At 39.8% G+C, this 21,246-nt stretch overlaps 1 protein-coding gene across 2 annotated transcripts in view; it reads left to right on the top strand.

Moving 5' to 3' along the window:
* The window catches only part of LOC145984092 (exocyst complex component 3-like), a 164,549-nt gene that overhangs the window by 57,501 nt on the left and 85,802 nt on the right, over window positions 1-21,246 (top strand). For both annotated transcript variants that reach the window (XM_083117498.1, XM_083117497.1), the window contains exons 2-4: window positions 1,343-1,463; window positions 7,078-7,226; window positions 17,038-17,233. In XM_083117498.1, the coding sequence (XP_082973624.1) occupies window positions 1,374-1,463; window positions 7,078-7,226; window positions 17,038-17,233 (435 nt within the window). In that variant the 5' untranslated portion in view covers window positions 1,343-1,373. The remainder of the gene's footprint in view (window positions 1-1,342; window positions 1,464-7,077; window positions 7,227-17,037; window positions 17,234-21,246) is intronic.

The following is a 21,246-nucleotide window of genomic DNA, read 5'->3' as shown; positions in this document are numbered from 1 at the left end:
ATAAATTTGAAGTTCTACACTCACATTAGGTGCATGACCCTTTATCAGTTTAAGGCCTCCTTTGGTGTAATTTTTTTTATTATAGCCGAAAACATTTTTAGTTCATCATTTAATTTAGTAGCCTTCATGTGTTAAGATTCCAGCAAGTTTTCTACACTTTTCAGACAAGAGATCAGATGGCATGTCTTTATGTTTACTAATATCATAAAAGAAATTGAAAATTCACTATGATGTTTAAGGTGCTCAAATCATTCTCTTAGAGCTAAAATAATTGTCTAGGACCTGGTAATAGAAATCAACTTTGTACCGTTTTTGTGGATCTTCAACAGTTTCGTCATACTGAAACTGCTGCTTCTTTCGATTTTGGTCCTGTGCAGTGTTTCCTATCTTTGGACCATCTATATCTAAATTCGATGCAACGTTTTCTCATCAACCAGGACTCACAGATCCCCCCTCCCAATGACTCCACAAGTGGAGGGAGGCAGGCCCTGCCAGGCTGCAAAGTGGCATCTAAGAAAATGAAATTTTTCATCACTCCTGCTTTTTTCAAAGTGCCGATATGTTTGCAAGAAATCATGTAACAGCATCTAACACATTGTAGATTCATGTTTTGAAGACATTTGCTCATTACATTATTTGGAGTAAAAAGTCATACCAGATAACTAGTGTGTAAAGGAATGTAAAGCCACACAACTGGTTAGCAATACACTGAGCCTCATGTTCAACCATTTGGACAGTTTTATTGTCGCCAATTATTTGAAGGAGCCCATCATAGACATCTCCCACTAGATATCTCAACGGAGTTAAGGCATCGGATCTGCTTTCCGACCTTGTGGCACTCAGTGGTTTTCAAGTGAGACGACTGATATGTTCCTTCAAAATGGTGGTTGGCATGTATTAACTTCATAATACAAATTTTGCCGCCATGAAAATTTGCCGCTCTGGGTAGATTTGCCCCCCCCCCCCCCTTCCGCCAGCCCTGAGTGGTAGCACCGTTGCCTTTTAATCAATAGGTCCCGGGTGGGTTTGATAGTCAGTGGAGACACATAGTGGTTCGGGTCCCACTTTAAAATGTAGGTGAAATACGTGTGAAAATTACATCTCATGAGACATCCAAAAGCAGTTGTGGTGAAGCCATAGCACAGCACTATTGACAACTTTCACCTGTTAACACAGATTCATGAAATAATTTTGTTTTAAATAAGTATGCATATGAGAGACCTATTTCCAAAGTAAAAGTAGGCTTCGTCTTTCTTTTATTCTTACTAGGACTAATCATAATTTGAAATTGATTTATGTGATCATTACTGTGTAAAAATTACATGATGTTTGTTTATTTCAGGGCTGCCTAATGTGTAAAAAGTGTTGTTAACATGGATGTTAAGAAATTAGAAGCTGAGGCAAGAGCCACTGCTGCAAAACATGTTGTTAATATGCTACAGAGACCTGACCAGTTAGAGAAGGTATGTTATTGAATTGGTTTATTTTACTTTGCTTTTCTGCCACTTTTGGCTAATCTTGAAGATGAGATGATGAAATTGATGGAGGAACACTCACATAGAACACCCATGCCCTGGCCAGTATTCAAACCTGGGAGCCCTGGCATCGTAACGTGCTGTGCTTGCTGCTCCACCACGCAAGTCTGCAGAGAAGGTATGTGGAATTATTGAATGAACACACGTTTTCAAGATTATTTCTAGGCTATTCGGGAGAAAACAATTAACTTAGATAAGGTGAAATTACTTTTTTTTCACAAATTTGTCATCAAATATCATACTTCTATATGAAATCACTTAAATCTATTCTTTTTATTATTTCAGTGTCATCGGCTAATTCATTTTTGAGAAATGGCATGTTCTCCCAGAATAATGTCGGCAAAATATACATTGAACCTATTACTGTATAACTCATTAGCCTTTTTTGCTCACAAAATTGATTATTTTATGTAAGGAAAGAGATTTATTTTGTATGATACTAAATAAAGCAAGCTGCATGGAGTAGAACAGTACATTTCATACAGTATCTTGTACTCTGTTCATACTCTGAGTGGTACTTCAACATGCCCACTCAGAAGTAATATTGGAATAAACCATTTAGTTCCATCTGCAAAAGATATCCAAACCTGTTTTCCTTTGCTGTATACTGCTTATTATATGCCAACATAAGACCAATAATTTCTTATTAAAAAACAATTCAAAGTATTCCAACGATGCTTCCTCCTTGTATAGTTTCCTTCTTCCAAAGAGACTTGGGTGTCTCCTTCCCTGGTTTTCTTTTTTTCTGGATATGAAACAATTGGGATAGTTCCTGGGTTTCTTCTATTTTGCGTACTTGGATTATGTCATGACTCCTCTTGTATTGCTCTCAGATCTTGTGTGTGTTCCAAATGTTGATGCTATCCCTAATGACTCTGAGCTTTTCTGCTATTCTGTATATGTAATCACTGGTGCATTTTGTTTATTTGGTGGGACATCAACATTTGACAGGGTACTTTTGTCACCAGAATCATCCATTAAATCAGCAGTAGGATTTATAGGCAGTATCAAAACTTGTTTCCGGCATGTGTCTCATCTGTTTCTTCCAAGATATCCAGCAGTTCATTTAGGGTTACTCGTTTCATGCAATATGAATTAGTTTTGTTATAATTTATATTATTTTGTTACAATTACAACAACATAGAATCATTGTTTCCTTCATGATACATGTTCATAATCACTTATGATTCTACATCATGTATCATTTACCTTCGGCAGAAATTTGATATCATTATTCATCATCATCTATCATTCCTGATCACTCATCATTTACCATCACTCATCGATCGTCAGCAGCAATCACATAAATCGATATGAAATAAAAATGAAAGAACAGACAAGGAAAAGCTTGGAATCATATCATAGCCACCACTCATTTGCATGGTCACCTGGATTCGAACCTGTCAAGCTCTCCATGAGCTACCATGATTATATAATTTCAAGATATAACAAAGAGGAATCTTCAGGTTACTTATAGCTCTGACTCTAACTGTGTAAACTACACCTCTTTCACTGCGATCTTACTTTTCAGAGATTAGTTTGTGCTTTTTGCTAAAGTCTTTCTGGAAGGATCCCCAAAAGTACAAGCATAATATCGTGAGCTGTGTTTCAACATCACTGCTTCATGAATTCATATGAAGAGAGGGTCTCTTAACATGATTACTTACCAGCATAATTCACATTTAAACCTAAAAACAAATTTATAATACCTGTCTGTCTATTTTCATGTGGAGTAGTTCAACCATAGTTGAACACAACAAGTTGTTTCACTTTTGAGTTAAGACGCTAGAGTTCATATTTAAGGAGGAAGCAAACACAACCTCTTACAAACAACAGCAACAATTGAATCCATTGCACATGTCCTTCTGGAAGGATGTCAGCTTTATCTGGATTGTCAAAAATGCAATTTTATAACAGACAGTTTTTTTTTTTAATGTTTATTCTTTTAGTAGCAAACATTGGAGACATGATATACATGTTGGATCATCACTGTTTAAGATCATTATACAGGGTGGGGGAAAAAAATGTTACCACCGAAAGGGAAACATACACATTTAATATACCCTTCAACCTGTGAACCAGAAATGTGAATACATTTGAGCATTCTGTCAACCATTGAGTCCACAACCCTTGAGCACATGCCTTGCGGTATAGCATATCACTGTCGAAATTATTTGTTTAAGGTCTTGTATGTCCCGTGGTTTTGTTGCGTAAACACGCTCCTTTACCATCCCCCATAACCAGAAATCGCACGGGCTGAGGTCTGTTGATCTTGCCGCCCATGGTATTGGACCACGCCTACCAATCCATTGTTGCCCCACCACAACACCATATAACTGGTAACATTATTTTGCCCCACTGAAACACCATATAAGTGGTAACATTATTTTGCCTCACCCTGTACATGTCCAATATAAAATTATACTGATAATATTTTCTTTAATTGATTCAATGGGACTTAAATGAAAGCAACAGAAAATCACAGTTTGTGACTTGTGGCTTTTCCCAAACACCCTAGATTTGGAATAAAGTTATTGGGGTAAAATATTATTATTAGACCTAGTCTGGCCATAAATACTGTTACACACTATTTTGTGAATAAATTTAATATGGTTTCAGATTTTTAAATGTTCTTTTAGTATGTTACAGTTACATATATTACACCTAAAAAGCACCAATCAGTTTTCAAAATGTACACTTTTCACCCTCACACAGACTCGAAGTCTCCCTGGCCAGGCATCTATTACAGCACGCATGGTCTTGATGGGAAAGTCCACCCCTGCTGCTATTAAGAAGCGCTTTTAACTTTCAATTATAGGGTGCTTCTTCTTGCAGACAGTCCCCTCTAGCTCTGGGCAGAGTTTGTAGTCCAAGGTACTGAGATCATGGCTATCAGATGGCCAGTCAAAAGTGGAGATGAAATCAAGTACACTGGCCTTCAGTCACCGTCGCATCATCTTTGCCTTATGAGCTGAGGAAAAATATTTCTTGAACATCCAGGATTCATTGTGAAACATTGTTTGGTTCAACAGTGTCACGAGAGGGTCCAGGACACTTTCCGCATACACTTTTGCAAGGCTTTTAAGCCCTTTTCTTAAAAATGAGGCCTGGTAGAACTCTCATAGCTCACCCCCCCCCCCCCACCAAACCATGACTGAGGAGGGCTGGTTGCATCTCTGATTTTTGGGAACTCTCTCACAAACTTCTCTAGAGTTTGAAGCATACACCCTTTCATTTTGGCGGTTAAAACTTTATTCAGCGGTGAACAATTTCTTAGCAGTGAAGAGAATCCTGCAATGCCCATTTGCAACGTACCGCTGCAGGAGCCATCTCAATTTCAGTTCCCTCTGCTTCTTCACTTGAGTTGTCAGGAAATTTCCAGTACTCTATCGGTAAGCTCCAATTCCCAGGTCTTCATTAAGTACCCTGAACATTGATTGTTGTGAAATGTTCAGTTCCTGTGCCATTATTACTTGCTTCCGGATGGGATTTCGGTGGATGCGAGCCATCACTGCTTTAACAGCCGCTGTTCATATGGTGTGAAGTCGACTAACTCTGGGGCGATCTTTCATGCTACCAGTATCAGTGAATCTCTGGATTGTCTGATACACAAACCTTTTGCTGATCTTCAGGATTTTTAGGGGCTGAAAAATCTCAGCGAGAGACTTCCCAACTATATGCAGAGCAATTACGGCTACTCTGTTTTCATGTTCGCCCCACTCCATGCTAAGCACAAGAAGATACACGTTTGGTCTTTCACAGCTGAACACACAATGGTCAGTAGCGAACTTCAGCACAAGCATGGTTCATGAGCCTGACTATTGGATATACAGTCCAAGCCCAAAGTTTGTAACAGTATTTATGGCCAGACTAGGTATATTTTGATACATAAAACACTGATAGGTAGTCACTGTAATGTGCTTTCAAATCATCCAAGTAAAGGCACTGTGTGATTTTGTAATGATTTTAGTAAGTTATACAGAACAATGAGGAATGGATTTAGAATATTGGAAATGATTTTTAATATAAGTTTGAAGAAATTAATATTTGTGTGCCAACTCAGTGTCTCTTTTCAGCAGGAAATTATCATATAGTGATGCAATCATAACACTCGCCACTGCCTATGTGCTTCTAAAGTAAAATTTCCCATGGTTTCAGTGTTCAGTCTTGACAAAACAAATGCATACTTTCACTTCAAAGAAAACTCTGACATGGTATTGATTCAATGTCAAATCACCCAGGCCATTACCCATCAATTCAGATTTCAATGGAACTTGGTGTACTTGTTAATACTACCAAGGTATGAATACATGAAAAAATTTTCTTCTGTAGATCTCATAGTTACTCAGAAACAGGAGGCTAAAGTTTCAGAATTTTGATCATTCATTGCAGAGGCTGTGGTGGTAGCCTGAGGTGTCTCCGAGTCAAATTGCTATATCACTTGGATTTTTTTCCCCCCTAATGTTCATAGATGTGTGTATATTCCATTAAAACAAGTTGTCATGAAGATTCCTTTGCACTGAGGTGTATTGTGTATAATGTTGATTTTTTGTGTCAACATCTCACGTTAATAAATTTGAATTATCACTGTCTCTGTTTGGTGTAAGTTTCACTATAGGATGGCTTTGGAAACCGGAATAAAAAAGAATCTGACAGTAGTGTATGCCTCGTTCATTAAAACACCTTATATCCCAGTTTAGTGGTCTTACTTCAGATTGCTCGATGTTAATAGGTTACTTATACACCCACCTATTCTCCATCATAAGAATTGGGTACATGATTAAATGCACATAAAAGATAAGCCTAATGAATACTTACTGCATCTTAGTTGCAAACAATTTTTCTATCTCACATATTGAAATGTGTTTCGTAATCATTTGTGTACTGTTCCCTATGAAACTGACTGACTAATACATAGTATGTTCACTTGTTTGTGAAATTACTCTTTTCCATGCATATACTGTAAATTTGTTTTATGTATGTAAATGTGTGAAACTACTGTGCTACAATTATGCTTACATAAGTAGCCTAATCCGGTTAATTTATGTTGCCTTAGTATTTTCCCACTTTCTGCTCCTTCATGTGTATATATATATATTTTTTCAAGCTGAAGAATATCACGCTTCCTTCCATAATTGCTTATGTGACTAGTATGCCTTAATATTTCCAGATCATTCTCATTTTTTACATGTATGTAACAGTTTAAATTGAAAATGCCCACTTTCAGGAGTTTGAATTTACAAGTGTGTTAATTTCTGCAACCTACATTTTTGGTGCAAATTTTTGCCACAATTTCTATATCTTGCAATTTGGATGTGTCAGATTCGCATTCTGTAAATTTGAAATGGGTGTTCCTATGTGAATGTGTCTTCATCAGTTTCATGTAATAGTTTTTTCTTCATGTCACAATTAGCCCAAAGAGACAGTAGAGTGACATAAAATAAGAAAATTTATTTAAAAATACTGCTAGTTTGGATGTGCAATGAGTAATGAGTAATTTTATTCAGTGACATAATTTTGTATGAAATATATATATTTACAGGTGGAACAATATAAAAGGAGAGTGAGTAGGAAGAAAGCATCTGTTGAAGCCATGCTAAAAACTGCAATGCAGAGCCAATTGGATGGAGTGCATGTTGGTTTGGATCAACTACAGACTGCACTTCAAGATAGTCAGGAGATAAACCAGAAGTAAAGTTGTTAAAATTTTGTTTGTCAGTGCTGTCTTGTTTCATTTTAAACCTGCCTACTTAAATATGCCATTATTCCAACATAATATAGTAGAGATAGAGCAGATCACTTACTTTGTTGCTGTTTCTTGTGTGCTGTCCTTTTATCCTGATTTTAACACAGGAAGATTTGATTTTATAGTACTGTGGTTCTGAATTGATACCGGCCAATCACTAAAGTTTAATTTTTATGCTCAGAACTTGTAAAACAAATTTCTGATATGCAGCTAATGTTTACAATGCAAAATTACTAATTACAGTGTGTAAGGAAATATGTTGGTTAGCTTTAGTATCAGTACTTATTTGGTGTTGATAAAATTTATATTGGTTCATTTCTAATTAAAAATTAAACATGGGATTATAATCATCCAGTCTATCTGAATAGTGTATACAGTGGAACCTCGATTTTACGTTTTTCAGGGGACCAAGCCAGAAAAACTTAAATGTGGGAAAATGTAAAATTGGGGAAAATTTTATAGCATTCTGTAAAGGGTTTGACCACTCGTCCGGGAGACCGAAGTCCCCAGTTCGAGGTGCCAAACTACTCTACCGCTGGTCCGTAGGTTCAGGGTTCCGCGGCCGCCCGATTGGACGGTCGCCGGTCCTTGGTTCGCGTCTCCGGTTAAGGAAACACGAATCCTACCACCAGCTAACGGTTTAATTCCAGGTTCATGTCACCGGGTCGGTTATTTACACCTCCGGCGGTAAGCCACGTCGTGCATAAAGTGGTGCTGTTATTAATTTTATAGCAATAATAATAATAATAATTGTAATAATAGAAAACTATAAATCTTCTGGTCAATGGAGACAAGCTATACAGCTTCAAACTCAGGACTAAAACCAAAAATATCGACCATACGAGGATATACATCTATACATACATATAAATGAATCAAGAACACCTGTAGGATAACGAATCTATACGTGTATTCGGCAAAATAAACACAACAATGATAATATAACACATTACTTGTACATATCCCCTCGCTCTCATTCCATCATGCACTCACACACACACGCTGCAGGGGTGAACACAATATACCATTACATGATAAAATATCTAACTGCCTCTTTGGTTTATTTCCCGTGTACCTTCGAATATTTTAGATTTCTATTAGCCCCTTAGGCTTGTTTCCAATGTAAATACGCGCGGCCAGCACTCTGTCACATACGAGACGCGATTAGCTAGGCGTCATAGTTTCCAAAAGTAAATAATAATTGACATTACACTTGTTGAGGCACTATGCAAAAAGAATAAGCATACACTAAATGAATGACAAGAGGAAATTAACTTGATTACAAGTACACGAGTGCTGATAATACAAACGACCGTAATATAAACTAGGATATATTCAAAATGATTAACTCAGCTATACTATTGAGTACCTAGTTTTCTAATACCTATATATATCAAAGAGCACGGTAAAAATAAAATAATTAATTATATAAATACTCGGCGCGAGAATAGGAAAACAATAACAAATAGTAGGTCTTTTACGTTTATAGAATTTCGAAGGGTGAGCGAAATAGGTTCTTAATTTTTTAAGATTTATAGTACTTTTGATTGGATTGGCCAAAATAATTAGTAATTGCAGGCAACATTGTTCGATTTCATCTCGCTTTGTGTTATGACAAACCAGTGGCGACGTAGGTGGACAAATGTTCACTCTCACACATAAAGAAATAACTGGAGGATACTATACCGACTCAATGGCAGCGTGGTCCTCGTTGCGGCATCCCGACGATACTCGTGGCTATGCCAGTCTGTCCTCCTGGCGGGCAAAAACTGTCTCTTCGACTTAGATGTAACATTCATTTTTCTTCCTATTTTCCATCGCGGCGACGAAGATGGGTGGAAAAAGCACCTCACTTCCATCTGTCTGCTCGGGGCGTTGCATCCGATCATGGCTTCAATGGCCGTTCGGGGATACGCAGGGCGTCGGGTCGTCTAAGGGAGGGCGTCGTTTCATCTCTCTCTCTTTTCTCTATCTCTTCTCCTTTTCTCGGCGTAACATCCGTCTCACTGTTGTACTGTCGTCTCCCACCTGGGTTGGCAATGCGAGTTGTCGCTGCGGCGTGGCTTTCATCTCAGACGCCGTTATGCAAGCATCGTGGGGCGGTTCTCTTGACTTAAGGCGTCGTATAGTTAAGCAAGGGTCGTGACTTCTTCTCTTGGCTTCATGGCAGCAGTAATCGGAAACCCGAAGGTCCCGTCCCTCTCGTAGTTTTCAACCGCCCATATTGATTCAATGTCCCTCCTTACAAAAAAAGGAAAAACACAACTGGAGCACGTGAAACACGTAATTAACACGGCCTCAATTCCTGGCACTGTCACTGTGATCACACACTCACGACAATTAACACGACGCGGTCGAAAGGGTTAAAACAAAGCAAAGTTCCGTAACTCGCGCAAAGTGACGCGGAGATGGTGTTCGGTCTGAATATGGCGCTAAACTGTGTCGGTCCTCTGGAGCCCAGGGGTATTTAAGGAAAACTTGAAACTTCAAAAAATCAACCGCCTCGCAGTTCGTTAGCTTAGAAAAATGCTGGACGGTGGTCTTTCTTCCAGGCTCGTTGTCCACTTGGGAGGTTTGGGGGTGAAGAAAAAAAAAACAGAGCAGTCCTCACACGTGTTGCGAAAGAACTCCCCCTCGGTCGGCAACTTGGACGTTGTTCCTTTCGCTGAACAAGTAAAAGTCACCCTTAGTGTCAAAAATTCCAGAAGTCGGTATTGTTTTCCTACCCTCGCCGTCTAGAACCGAAAATCCAAGAAAAGCCAAAAAGCACAACTGGCTACAGAAAGTTGTTAAGAGTATTTACGAAATTCTAAAATACACTCGCATAAACTACAAAAAAGTCTGGTGACAAGAGTAATTGTCACATCTCGCCCCCCCTAACTTCAAAAAAAAATTGTAGGCTTTAAAATCGCTCTCGGCTGGGAAGATTTTTTAAGGTTACATATTTTTTTAAAACACCCTGTATATGAACACTTTTTTGAAACACCCTGTATATGAATCGAATCTATACTTGAAAAATGCTTTTATGAGTAAATACACAATAAAACAATCCTTAAAGACGTAAAAAGATAATACATTGGAATATACTCATATAAAAATCAATAATGACACAAGAGTAAAATATAAAAATATAACTAGTCCATTAACAAAAACTTCAAATCTCTAAGAGCGGTCTCCTGAACGCTGAAGTCTGGAAACGCCAGGTGTTGGAGAAACACTTCTTGTTTGCACCTGATTTCCATCCCTTCGCGGTTCATTCATCCACGAAGGTCGCTCTTCAGTCCCTCGGTCCGACTGCGGGCTCCTTGATCGACTGTGGGGTCGGTAATAACCATCACGTATGTGACCTCGTTGAAAAGTACCGTCGCGGTTACCCTGTTCTGTGCCGTGCGACGGTCGACGCATATTTCCTCCTCCACGTCTGCCTCTCTGGTACTGCCCCTGTTCTCTCTGTGGCGAAGGTGGTAAGGGATGAAAGTTCTGATCATTGGCGCGTGGATCGTGGTGCTGTCCTCGTTGAACCATCTGAACTCGCTGGCGTCGGTTCCGGCCGTGACGATCATCTTCTCCTCTGGGACGCTTATTCCAGCACTCTGTCCTGTCACGTTCTTCTTCTTCTGAGCACTGGTACAGGTTCTCCAGCGTCAGCGACATCGAGTCGGGGTCGAACACACAACTGCCATTAAGGTGACGCCGAACATCTCGAGGAAAATGATATATCAGCGCCGCGATTATTTCTGGAGCCGTCATTTGAGGCTGCAGCGCCTTGAATTCATTATATTTTTTCCAGAAATATTGGGCGTACGTAACTCCCGCGTTTTGGTTATACCTCTCGTTGCGCAGTTCCATTAACATCCGTTCTACTTGGATCGGCCGCTGAAAGTGCCCTAGGAACATCTCCCGGAAAGCTTCATAAGATGTGAAATGCCCTTCATTCGTTTCAAACCAATTTTTGGCCCGATCTTCCATTAAACCTCGCAAAACCAGGATCTTTTCATTATTCCCTAAGGACAGCTCCTCTGAGGTAGTTTCGAACCGTTCTAAAAATGCAGACGGTAAAACCCGATCAGCCCCGTTGAATCCTTTGAAATGGTTCTTGTATTCAAGTGGAAAAATCGCTCGCCTCGCAATTGTGGATGGCGAATAATGACCTTCGCAGCTGGTGGTCGCTGGTCGAGTGGGTAAGCCGGGGAAACTCTCATTTATCGCTGGCTCATTGATACTTGTCAATTCAGGCGAAGGCTGCTCATTATTGCTGGTGGCTGAAGTACCTGGGTTTGTCCTCGTAGCCGTGGGCGTTTCTCGTCACTGAGGGTGAGAAAGGTCCAAACTGTCCATTCTTTTTTCCAAGGCCTGTATCCTTTGGGAATGGTCATCAATCTCGCCTATTGTTCTCGTCACGCGCTCTCTCAAACCTCCCGAGTTTTGGTGACAGCTCGCCTCAAGCTGTGCCGAGGATTGTCTCATAAGTGCCAGTTCCTCTTCCGTGTGGTCTGTCCGTCGCGACAGTGTTGCCAACTGCTGGTCCTGGTCATCAACACGTGAATCCAAGCGAGCGATTTCCACGGTGAGTTTCTGCTCACTGTCTTGCAAGCGCGTGGAAAAACGTTCAGTCATTTGTTCCACCGAACACGCACCACTTCCTGGAATCGGGTCTCAAGCTGTTCGATTCGCTTTTGTGTGTCTGCATGCTCCGCCCGGATCAGCTGTCTTATCATCTGGAACATCCTGTCGTTGGTGCCGGCGCCATTCTTCAATGCATCATCTGTTTTTTCCATCGGAGCGACATCTTCGGGGGGGAAACGGTCAGCTGATTCGGATCTTCAGAAGGTGGCATGGATTCGGTATTTACAACTAAGCCCCCGTGTCCTGGCATTCCTGACGAAATAACACAAATACTACAGCGCGGCTGCGCTTCGTTCAACGGGTCCATTTCACCTAATGGGATTTCAATCCCGCAAACTACACAATGCCCTGCTTCGCTCATCTTTCCATAAATAATTTTCTCACTTCTCAATTTCATTTGATATTTAAAAACACTCACTATGTCCTGAGGTCATCAGAAAAGAAGTCTACACTCCAAAAAATATATAACGCACTACAGAAAAAACAATACAAACAAATACCTATCAAAAATGCAGAGAGGAGGGCACGACGGGTCCTTTCCTGCTACCTTGTAGAAGCCTAATGAAATTAAAAACGACGCACACACACACACAAAAAAAATGCCACCAAATCTGTATAACATACTTCCTTGAAATATCGCCCTTGCCGATGTTTGCCTACATAATTGCCCTTTACGTTAATCAAATTCGCGCCGAGATAACATAATCACCGAATACTAAATATAAAAAAGTAAAAAAAGTAAAAGTAAAGTGTTCCCCTGTGCATAGCACCACGCCATGAAGGCGCATAGGGGGTGTGGGGGTAACGCCCCACACTTTCTTGATCCGGTCGTGAGTGGGGGTGATGTGATCAGCATCACGCCCCTGACCGCCTTTACCCCCCAGGGTTTCCCCCAGGTACCCATGTTATTCGACGCTGGGTAGGCGCCGGGGCCGCTTCCACCGTTAGAAAAGTTCCCGGATTTGAACCGGCCGGGGATCGAACCCGGGACCTTGAGCATGGTAGTCAGACGCGTTACCGACTGAGCCACCGCGGCCACATGAATAAATGAATACTAAATATGGATATCAATAAACATAGCAAAATACGTATAAAAACATTTCAACCCTTACTGAAAAAAAAATATTATGCACTTGTAAAACTACTACCGTGACACTCCCGACGAAGGCGAAAAAGAAGACCGGTGCCTGTTCGGGATGCCAAATTGTAAAGGGTTTGACCACTCGTCCGGGAGACCGAAGTCCCCAGTTCGAGGTGCCAAACTACTCTACCGCTGGTCCGTAGGTTCAGGGTTCCGCGGCCGCCCGATTGGACGGTCGCCGGTCCTTGGTTCGCGTCTCCGGTTAAGGAAACACAAATCCTACCACCAGCTAACGGTTTAATTCCAGGTTCATGTCACCGGGTCGGTTATTTACACCTCCGGCGGTAAGCCACGTCGTGCATAAAGTGGTGCTGTTATTAATTTTATAGCAATAATAATAATAATAATTGTAATAATAGAAAACTATAAATCTTCTGGTCAATGGAGACAAGCTATACAGCTTCAAACTCAGGACTAAAACCAAAAATATCGACCATACGAGGATATACATCTATACATACATATAAATGAATCAAGAACACCTGTAGGATAACGAATCTATACGTGTATTCGGCAAAATAAACACAACAATGATAATATAACACATTACTTGTACATATCCCCTCGCTCTCATTCCATCATGCACTCACACACACACGCTGCAGGGGTGAACACAATATACCATTACATGATAAAATATCTAACTGCCTCTTTGGTTTATTTCCCGTGTACCTTCGAATATTTTAGATTTCTATTAGCCCCTTAGGCTTGTTTCCAATGTAAATACGCGCGGCCAGCACTCTGTCACATACGAGACGCGATTAGCTAGGCGTCATAGTTTCCAAAAGTAAATAATAATTGACATTACACTTGTTGAGGCACTATGCAAAAAGAATAAGCATACACTAAATGAATGACAAGAGGAAATTAACTTGATTACAAGTACACGAGTGCTGATAATACAAACGACCGTAATATAAACTAGGATATATTCAAAATGATTAACTCAGCTATACTATTGAGTACCTAGTTTTCTAATACCTATATATATCAAAGAGCACGGTAAAAATAAAATAATTAATTATATAAATACTCGGCGCGAGAATAGGAAAACAATAACAAATAGTAGGTCTTTTACGTTTATAGAATTTCGAAGGGTGAGCGAAATAGGTTCTTAATTTTTTAAGATTTATAGTACTTTTGATTGGATTGGCCAAAATAATTAGTAATTGCAGGCAACATTGTTCGATTTCATCTCGCTTTGTGTTATGACAAACCAGTGGCGACGTAGGTGGACAAATGTTCACTCTCACACACAAAGAAATAACTGGAGGATACTATACCGACTCAATGGCGGCGTGGTCCTCGTTGCGGCGTCCCGACGATACTCGTGGCTATGCCAGTCTGTCCTCCTGGCGGGCAAAAACTGTCTCTTCGACTTAGACGTAACATTCATTTTTCTTCCTATTTTCCATCGCGGCGACGAAGATGGGTGGAAAAAGCACCTCGCTTCCATCTGTCTGCTCGGGGCGTTGCATCCGATCATGGCTTCAATGGCCGTTCGGGGATACGCAGGGCGTCGGGTCGTCTAAGGGCGGGCGTCGTTTCATCTCTCTCTCTTTTCTCTATCTCTTCTCCTTTTCTCGGCGTAACATCCGTCTCACTGTTGTACTGTCGTCTCCCACCTGGGTTGGCAATGCGAGTTGTCGCTGCGGCGTGGCTTTCATCTCAGACGCCGTTATGCAAGCGTCGTGGGGCGGTTCTCTTGACTTAAGGCGTCGTATAGTTAAGCAAGGGTCGTGACTTCTTCTCTTGGCTTCATGGCAGCAGTAATCGGAAACCCGAAGGTCCCGTCCCTCTCGTAGTTTTCAACCGCCCATATTGATTCAATGTCCCTCCTTACAAAAAGGGAAGAACACAACTGGAGCACGTGAAACACGTAATTAACACGGCCTCAATTCCTGGCACTGTCACTGTGATCACACACTCACGACAATTAACACGACGCGGTCGAAAGGGTTAAAACAAAGCAAAGTTCCGTAACTCGCGCAAAGTGACGCGGAGATGGTGTTCGGTCTAAATATGGCGCTAAACTGTGTCGGTCCTCTGGAGTCCAGGGGTATTTAAGGAAAACTTGAAACTTCAAAAAATCAACCGCCTCGCAGTTCGTTAGCTTAGAAAAATGCTGGACGGTGGTCTTTCTTCCAGGCTTGTTGTCCACTTGGGAGGTTTGGGGGTGAAGAAAAAAAAAACAGCAGTCCTCACACGTGTTGCGAAAGAACTCCCCCTCGGTCGGCAACTTGGACGTTGTTCCTTTCGCTGAACAGGTAAAAGTCACCCTTAGTGTCAAAAATTCCAGAAGTCGGTATTGTTTTCCTACCCTCGCCGTCTAGAACCGAAAATCCAAGAAAAGCCAAAAAGCACAACTGGCTACAGAAAGTTGTTAAGAGTATTTACGAAATTCTAAAATACACTCACATAAACTACAAAAAAGTCTGGTGACAAGAGTAATTGTCACAGTTCTCCTCTATTGGGACCACTAATGTTGAATGTATAATGCGGGAAAATGTAAAACCGAGGAACGTAAAATCGGGCTTCCACGGTATCATTTTGAAGTCATTCATTACGAGAGTTGGGTTATATACTTATTGTCTAGACGATGTATCATGATATTGAAAAAATATCGCCCAGGTGATATCAACTAGATTAATTATCGTCATGATATTTTGAGGATATTTATCGTGTTGGCAATGTTTATCACAATATATCGTGTTTGTGATATGCATCATCTCCACGATATATATCATGTTGGCAATACATATCATCTCCATGATATTTTATGAATTGAATGCTTGTTGTAATTTTACTTATGGCATGTGCTCGATGGTAACATAAAAATACTTCTTATGTCTTCTACTTTTTTTGTGGCTCCAATGAGGACACTATATATAATGTTGTGATGATATATATTGCAGGCACGTGGGAACAATATATCACTGGCACAATAAATATCGTGGAGACATTATATATTGCCGACAATAAATATCAAGGAGATTATATATTATTATATCATGATATGTAAAAAAATATAGAATCCTAACACCTGTAAGGCCTCCCCGATGGCATAGTGGTAACATCATCGCCTTGTAATTAAGGGCTCCCGGGTTCGATACCCGGTGGAGAGACAAGGGGTTCGGATCCCACTTTAAGATGTAGGTCCAGTCCTGATTAGCCTTTCTGTGCATAAAGTGGACTTCCAACAACAATTCAATCAATCAATCAATCCTATCACCTGTGGCAATATATCATGGTACCTAATTTGCAATATCGTCCATCCCTATTCATTACCAAACACTTTTTGTGGATTCTAAATCGTTTTGGAATTATGTAGGCAGTTTTCATTAGGTTTCTGCCCATTTGTAGTATAACATTGTCTCAGACAAGAAATGGAAGTAACGAGAGAAAGAGTAAGTGATTATCTTTAAAAATGCAAGAATCATGAAAAATGCAAAACTAACAGTATTTAAGTAAACTTTCATTCAGATAATTTTCACTTTTTATGTATCTTGAAGTATGACTGAATTTCATGTCAAAATTATTGAGTGCTTTCAAAGATGTCCACCATATATTGATTTTGTAATTTCATTAAATAACGTACTCATCATGAAAGCAAAACTATGGTAGTCGCATGGCATACATGCAATGAAATACTCATACACTAATAATAAGCATTTCTGACCAATTGTAAAATACTACAATGTTTCAAAATGTATAACAATATTATCAAAGTTCTTACATGCACAAGTAGGTAGTATAGAAAAGTAATGGACTAATGTCCTCCCATGTGCCATGATAAATGCAAAAGTACTTTGCCACATTGAAACTAAATCTGTTAGTAGCACTAAATTGGATTTCAGAAGCAAATAATACAATACCTTACTGTTGTGTGCTTAAAAATTGAATTTTTTAAAATTTAGAAGTACAACATGAAAGTACATTAAGATTTTTCCTCCCATAATTTATGCTTCATAACTTTACTTATTTTCCAGCATGAAGTGTATTTATGAATCTTACGCAGCTCTACCAGATCTTTGTTCTAAGCTACAGGATGTGAGGGAAGAAAACATGAGGCATTCACAGTATGTCACTGCAATGGAAAACCTAAAGCACATTTTCACAGTTCCAGAAAGTGTTGAGAAAACAAAACAATGGATCAATGAGGGGAAACTTCTTCATGCACGCCAGGTATGTTTCCCCTTCATATGTTCCCACATGAAAAAGTTGTTAAATGCATGTATATTGATCAGATTGATTACACAATGCCATTGTGTTTCATGCTAAATTCTTAATTAACCACATTGTTTTTACTACTAATTGATTTTAATCTTCAAAATGTTAATGTTCAAATCTAATATGTAAAGATCTCGACTTTCTTAGAAAAAGATAGCACTGAAAAACTGTAATTGTTTTAAGGAAGTGTCTATCATACAACATATTTAAATAGTGTATATTTGGAAGTTATTTTTATTGCAGATTTCACCTAGTTTTGCACATTAGAAGTACTGTGACTATCAAACAAGTCCAGTTATAAAGTATTCAGTTGAAAGTTAACTGCAATTTGGTTTTGTTTTGTTCCGTTCTGCAAAAAAAAGTATTTTATTTGGTAATACAGTCAACTCTCGATTCAACGACCTTTCACAGTTCCCGGGAAAAGGGTCGTTATTTCGAAGGGGTCGTTATTGGAATTTGCACCAATCTGCAGCTTAAAGGGAGCTCAAACGGACACAAAGATGCCTAGGAGATGGTAACACCATTTATCCTGGTAGTTATACAACCTGTTATGCACAGGATGCGTGTTGTGAGAAGGAAAATAGAACATGAAAAAGTTTTCACAAAAAAAATTTTAAAATAATGTTACTTTATTTCAATTGTGCACAGTCGTTGCTTTTCCAGGAAATTCTTACAATTCTAATTCATGAGAAACCCGTTTGCACTAAGACCAATGGAAAGGAAAACAATCTCTCGCTTATTGCAAGCGAAACTCGAAGAATCTTGACACCAGTCAGACTGGTGCCAGCAAAAGTCGGGAGATAATCGGGCAGAATGAATGTTGGATTTTATACGGGTTTACTGGAGCATTAGATCTCTCGGGAGAAACAACACAACCTCTCTAGGTACCAGACAAAAAAAAAATAAAGGCAGGGCTGTAATTTTCGTTCTGGTTCGGCTGTGTAAAATACATCGTAAAAAAAAAGTCACTTTTCTTTGCTTCAACCAACTTCATTCACCCTCCTTCCCCATTCAAGGGAGCAGTCCAAACTCCTTCCTTGACTTGCATTGTAATCCAGCATGAAAAAGGAAACGCGCAACTTGCGATCTGTTTTCACCCAATGCGTATTCTAGGACAAGTCATTAAACAGCGTGGCAGTTGATAATCATTCGGGTTTGGAATTAAATTTCACTTTAAACTGTATATTTAGTCCCGATTAGCCCGTCAGCATAAAATGAACTGAAAACAAGCTTTATGAAACTGCGCATTTGGTAGATCGTTATTTACTCTCACGTTAGATTTAATGTTGGATTTAGGAGTATTCTCGATGTCAAACACCCACCCTTCCAAACGTTTTCCCCTTGAATAATGTATTTTTAATCAGTCTCAGCGACCATTCCTACATTGAACACACGTTTTTTTTCCTCCGCATGAATGGTTCTGAAGAAAAGCGGATGCAAATTAAATTTACAGATTTGCTTATCAGAAGGCGCAGAACATGAAGTTATTTTAACTCTTGTTTTCCTTTCTGGAGATCGAATTTCGTTATCGTCAAATCAAAACAGCTTTGTGAGATTCAAAACAATAACTTTTGCCTTCGCGGATGAGTCATCGCTGTTATCGGCAAGCAAGAGCTTTGCAGACGCTAGACAAAACACTGGCGCCAGCTGCATCGTAAAAACAAGGAGACCGGCTGGAAGTTCGAGCAACAGGTGGCGGAAGAGAAAAGTCCCAGCATTTTAAAGATAAGGCAACTGTCGAAGACGGAACTTTTAACAGCAGTGTAAAGAAGAAAGAAATGACCCTTGCTTTACATGTTACCATGCAACAGACAATAATACGGGCAATATTTCCTATGCAGACAACAGCATTAAAAAATAATAATAAATAAATAAAAAAAACTGAAATCTGCAATTATCAACATTGCCCTGCACACCAAAGGCGGAGAATGAGCTGGGGAAAGGGTAGAGGGTCACCTTTTTTTTTTACTTGTTCTATGGTTTTTGTTTGTTTTCAAGAATATAACCAGAACTGGTTGCCCCATTTTAGACGTCAAAGGAAAGGAAGAGGGGTGGTTCCTTTCCCACTCTCGCCTGTAATCAGCCCGCATCAGCAAGAAAATCCTGGCTGAAACAATCTGCATCCCCCCCCCCCCCCCCCACGTTTGCTGACAGAAAAAGAGGGAGAAGTCAGTCGTTTAACGGAACACTTTTTTGGCAGATATTACGACATCGACACAATTAGGAAAACGTATAAAGTGGGAAATGGGAGTTATGATGCACCTAAGATCGAAGTAAACTTTTGTGCAAACCTGGATGACAATGCATTAAGCGGGTTGACGATCTTTAGTTCACCTATGTGGTTTTGATTATCTCTAACAGTTTCGCTTTTTTATGAAGTGTTGCAGGGAACAAAGAACACGTTTTGAATGAAAGCGGTTACCGGAAGTTGTCGGCTACAAGGCCGAAAGTTGCTCACTCACTGGAACCTGATGAACTCTAGGTCAGAGCTGGACAGATGGGCCAGACTTCCAGGCGCCACGCATCTGTATTTTCGAACATTCCTGCGATCTTATCTCTCAAGGTGGTGTATTTATCGATGAAAGAGTTTGACCTGCCATACACATTGGCAAAGACTGCAAGTCCAGCAGTCATTTCGGGCTGCTCCCACCCTCCCCCGTGAGTTTTCAGCAGCTCTTAGGACAAGGAAACAAGTCAAGTCGATTTAAAATAACATCCAAGCACATTCGATCTTCTCTTCTCGCGTATCCAAGAGCAAGCGTGGCAAAACAAGCCTGGCGCGTTGGGTAGCGGCAGTCGGGTGCGGGGTAACATTGGTGTACTTGAGGGAGGGGAGGGCAGAGGTCAAGTGCTATTGGATATCACTCAAGCATGGTGTGGTGGTGTCTATTTTTAGTTCAGACCTAACTGTGAGCGGTAGAGCGCTCGTAAAGGGAATGAGTGGAGGAAAAAACAACGCATTTTTCGGCCGATTTCCTTCAATTTTTCAACTTTTTTTTTCCAAATCTTTCTAATTTTTTCTAAATTTTTCACGGTTCCCGGGAAAAGGGTCGTTACTTCGAGAGGGTCGTTATACCCGGGGTCGTAGAATCGAGAGTTGACTGTATTCATTCTTCCATGGAGAATTTACAGTAGTTAATTGTTTTCAATTACCATTTTATAACTATTTTCTTTTTAAGAAATATTGTTACAAAGTGTCAACATACTTGGTTGTAAAGTTGTTTAGAGACAGCATTTGGTGACCAAAACTGGCTGAACATATATTATCAACATGTTCTTAGACCATAAAGAGAATTTACATGTCATATTGTAATAAAAATCATAAAAAATCTTCTTTTTAACCAATCAGTATTCACCTTCAACAAAAATTAGACTGAAAGCTATCTATTTTACAATCTCATGGATGTGAAAAATGGTAAGAACAATAAGTACTAGAATGGTAAAAGAATACAGTGTCATTCCATGTCAGTTTATCTATTAATAAAATGTAACCCAAGGGTTCTTTTTTAATTTTGATCATCAAGGGTAATTAAAAATCCAAAATTACAAAAATAAACACTTTTTCTTATGTAGAATTTTCCACAGATTTTAAAACTCTCATCAGAAATATTACAGTAACCAGGTTGGCTACAGACCTGGAAAACCGGAAAAAGTCAGGGAATTTGAGGTGTCAAAAAAAGTCAGGGAAATGTCAGGGAATTTTGTCTTGATTGACTTTTTTTTTCTTTAAAATATCGTTATGGAACTCTGCACGGGAACAGGAAATCTTGTTGCTAAGTTTCGGCCTCAAATGTTAGGCCCCTTTTATGCACAACACAACCACGGCACCAGAAACCAGTGATGGCAGGAAGCGAGGGGGAGGGAGGGAGGGAGAGAGAGAGAGATATATATTAATTACTTAATTAATTAATTAATTTTCGGGGACAGAACTGTCCAACAAATGGAGGGGATGGGAGTGGGTGGGGCCG

The sequence above is a fragment of the Lepisma saccharinum genome, chromosome 2, assembly GCF_977018435.1.
Source record: "Lepisma saccharinum chromosome 2, izLepSacc3.1, whole genome shotgun sequence".
NCBI lineage: Eukaryota > Metazoa > Arthropoda > Insecta > Zygentoma > Lepismatidae > Lepisma > Lepisma saccharinum.
Note: the sequence above shows the minus strand (reverse complement) of the source record. Positions and strands in the feature narration are given on the sequence as shown.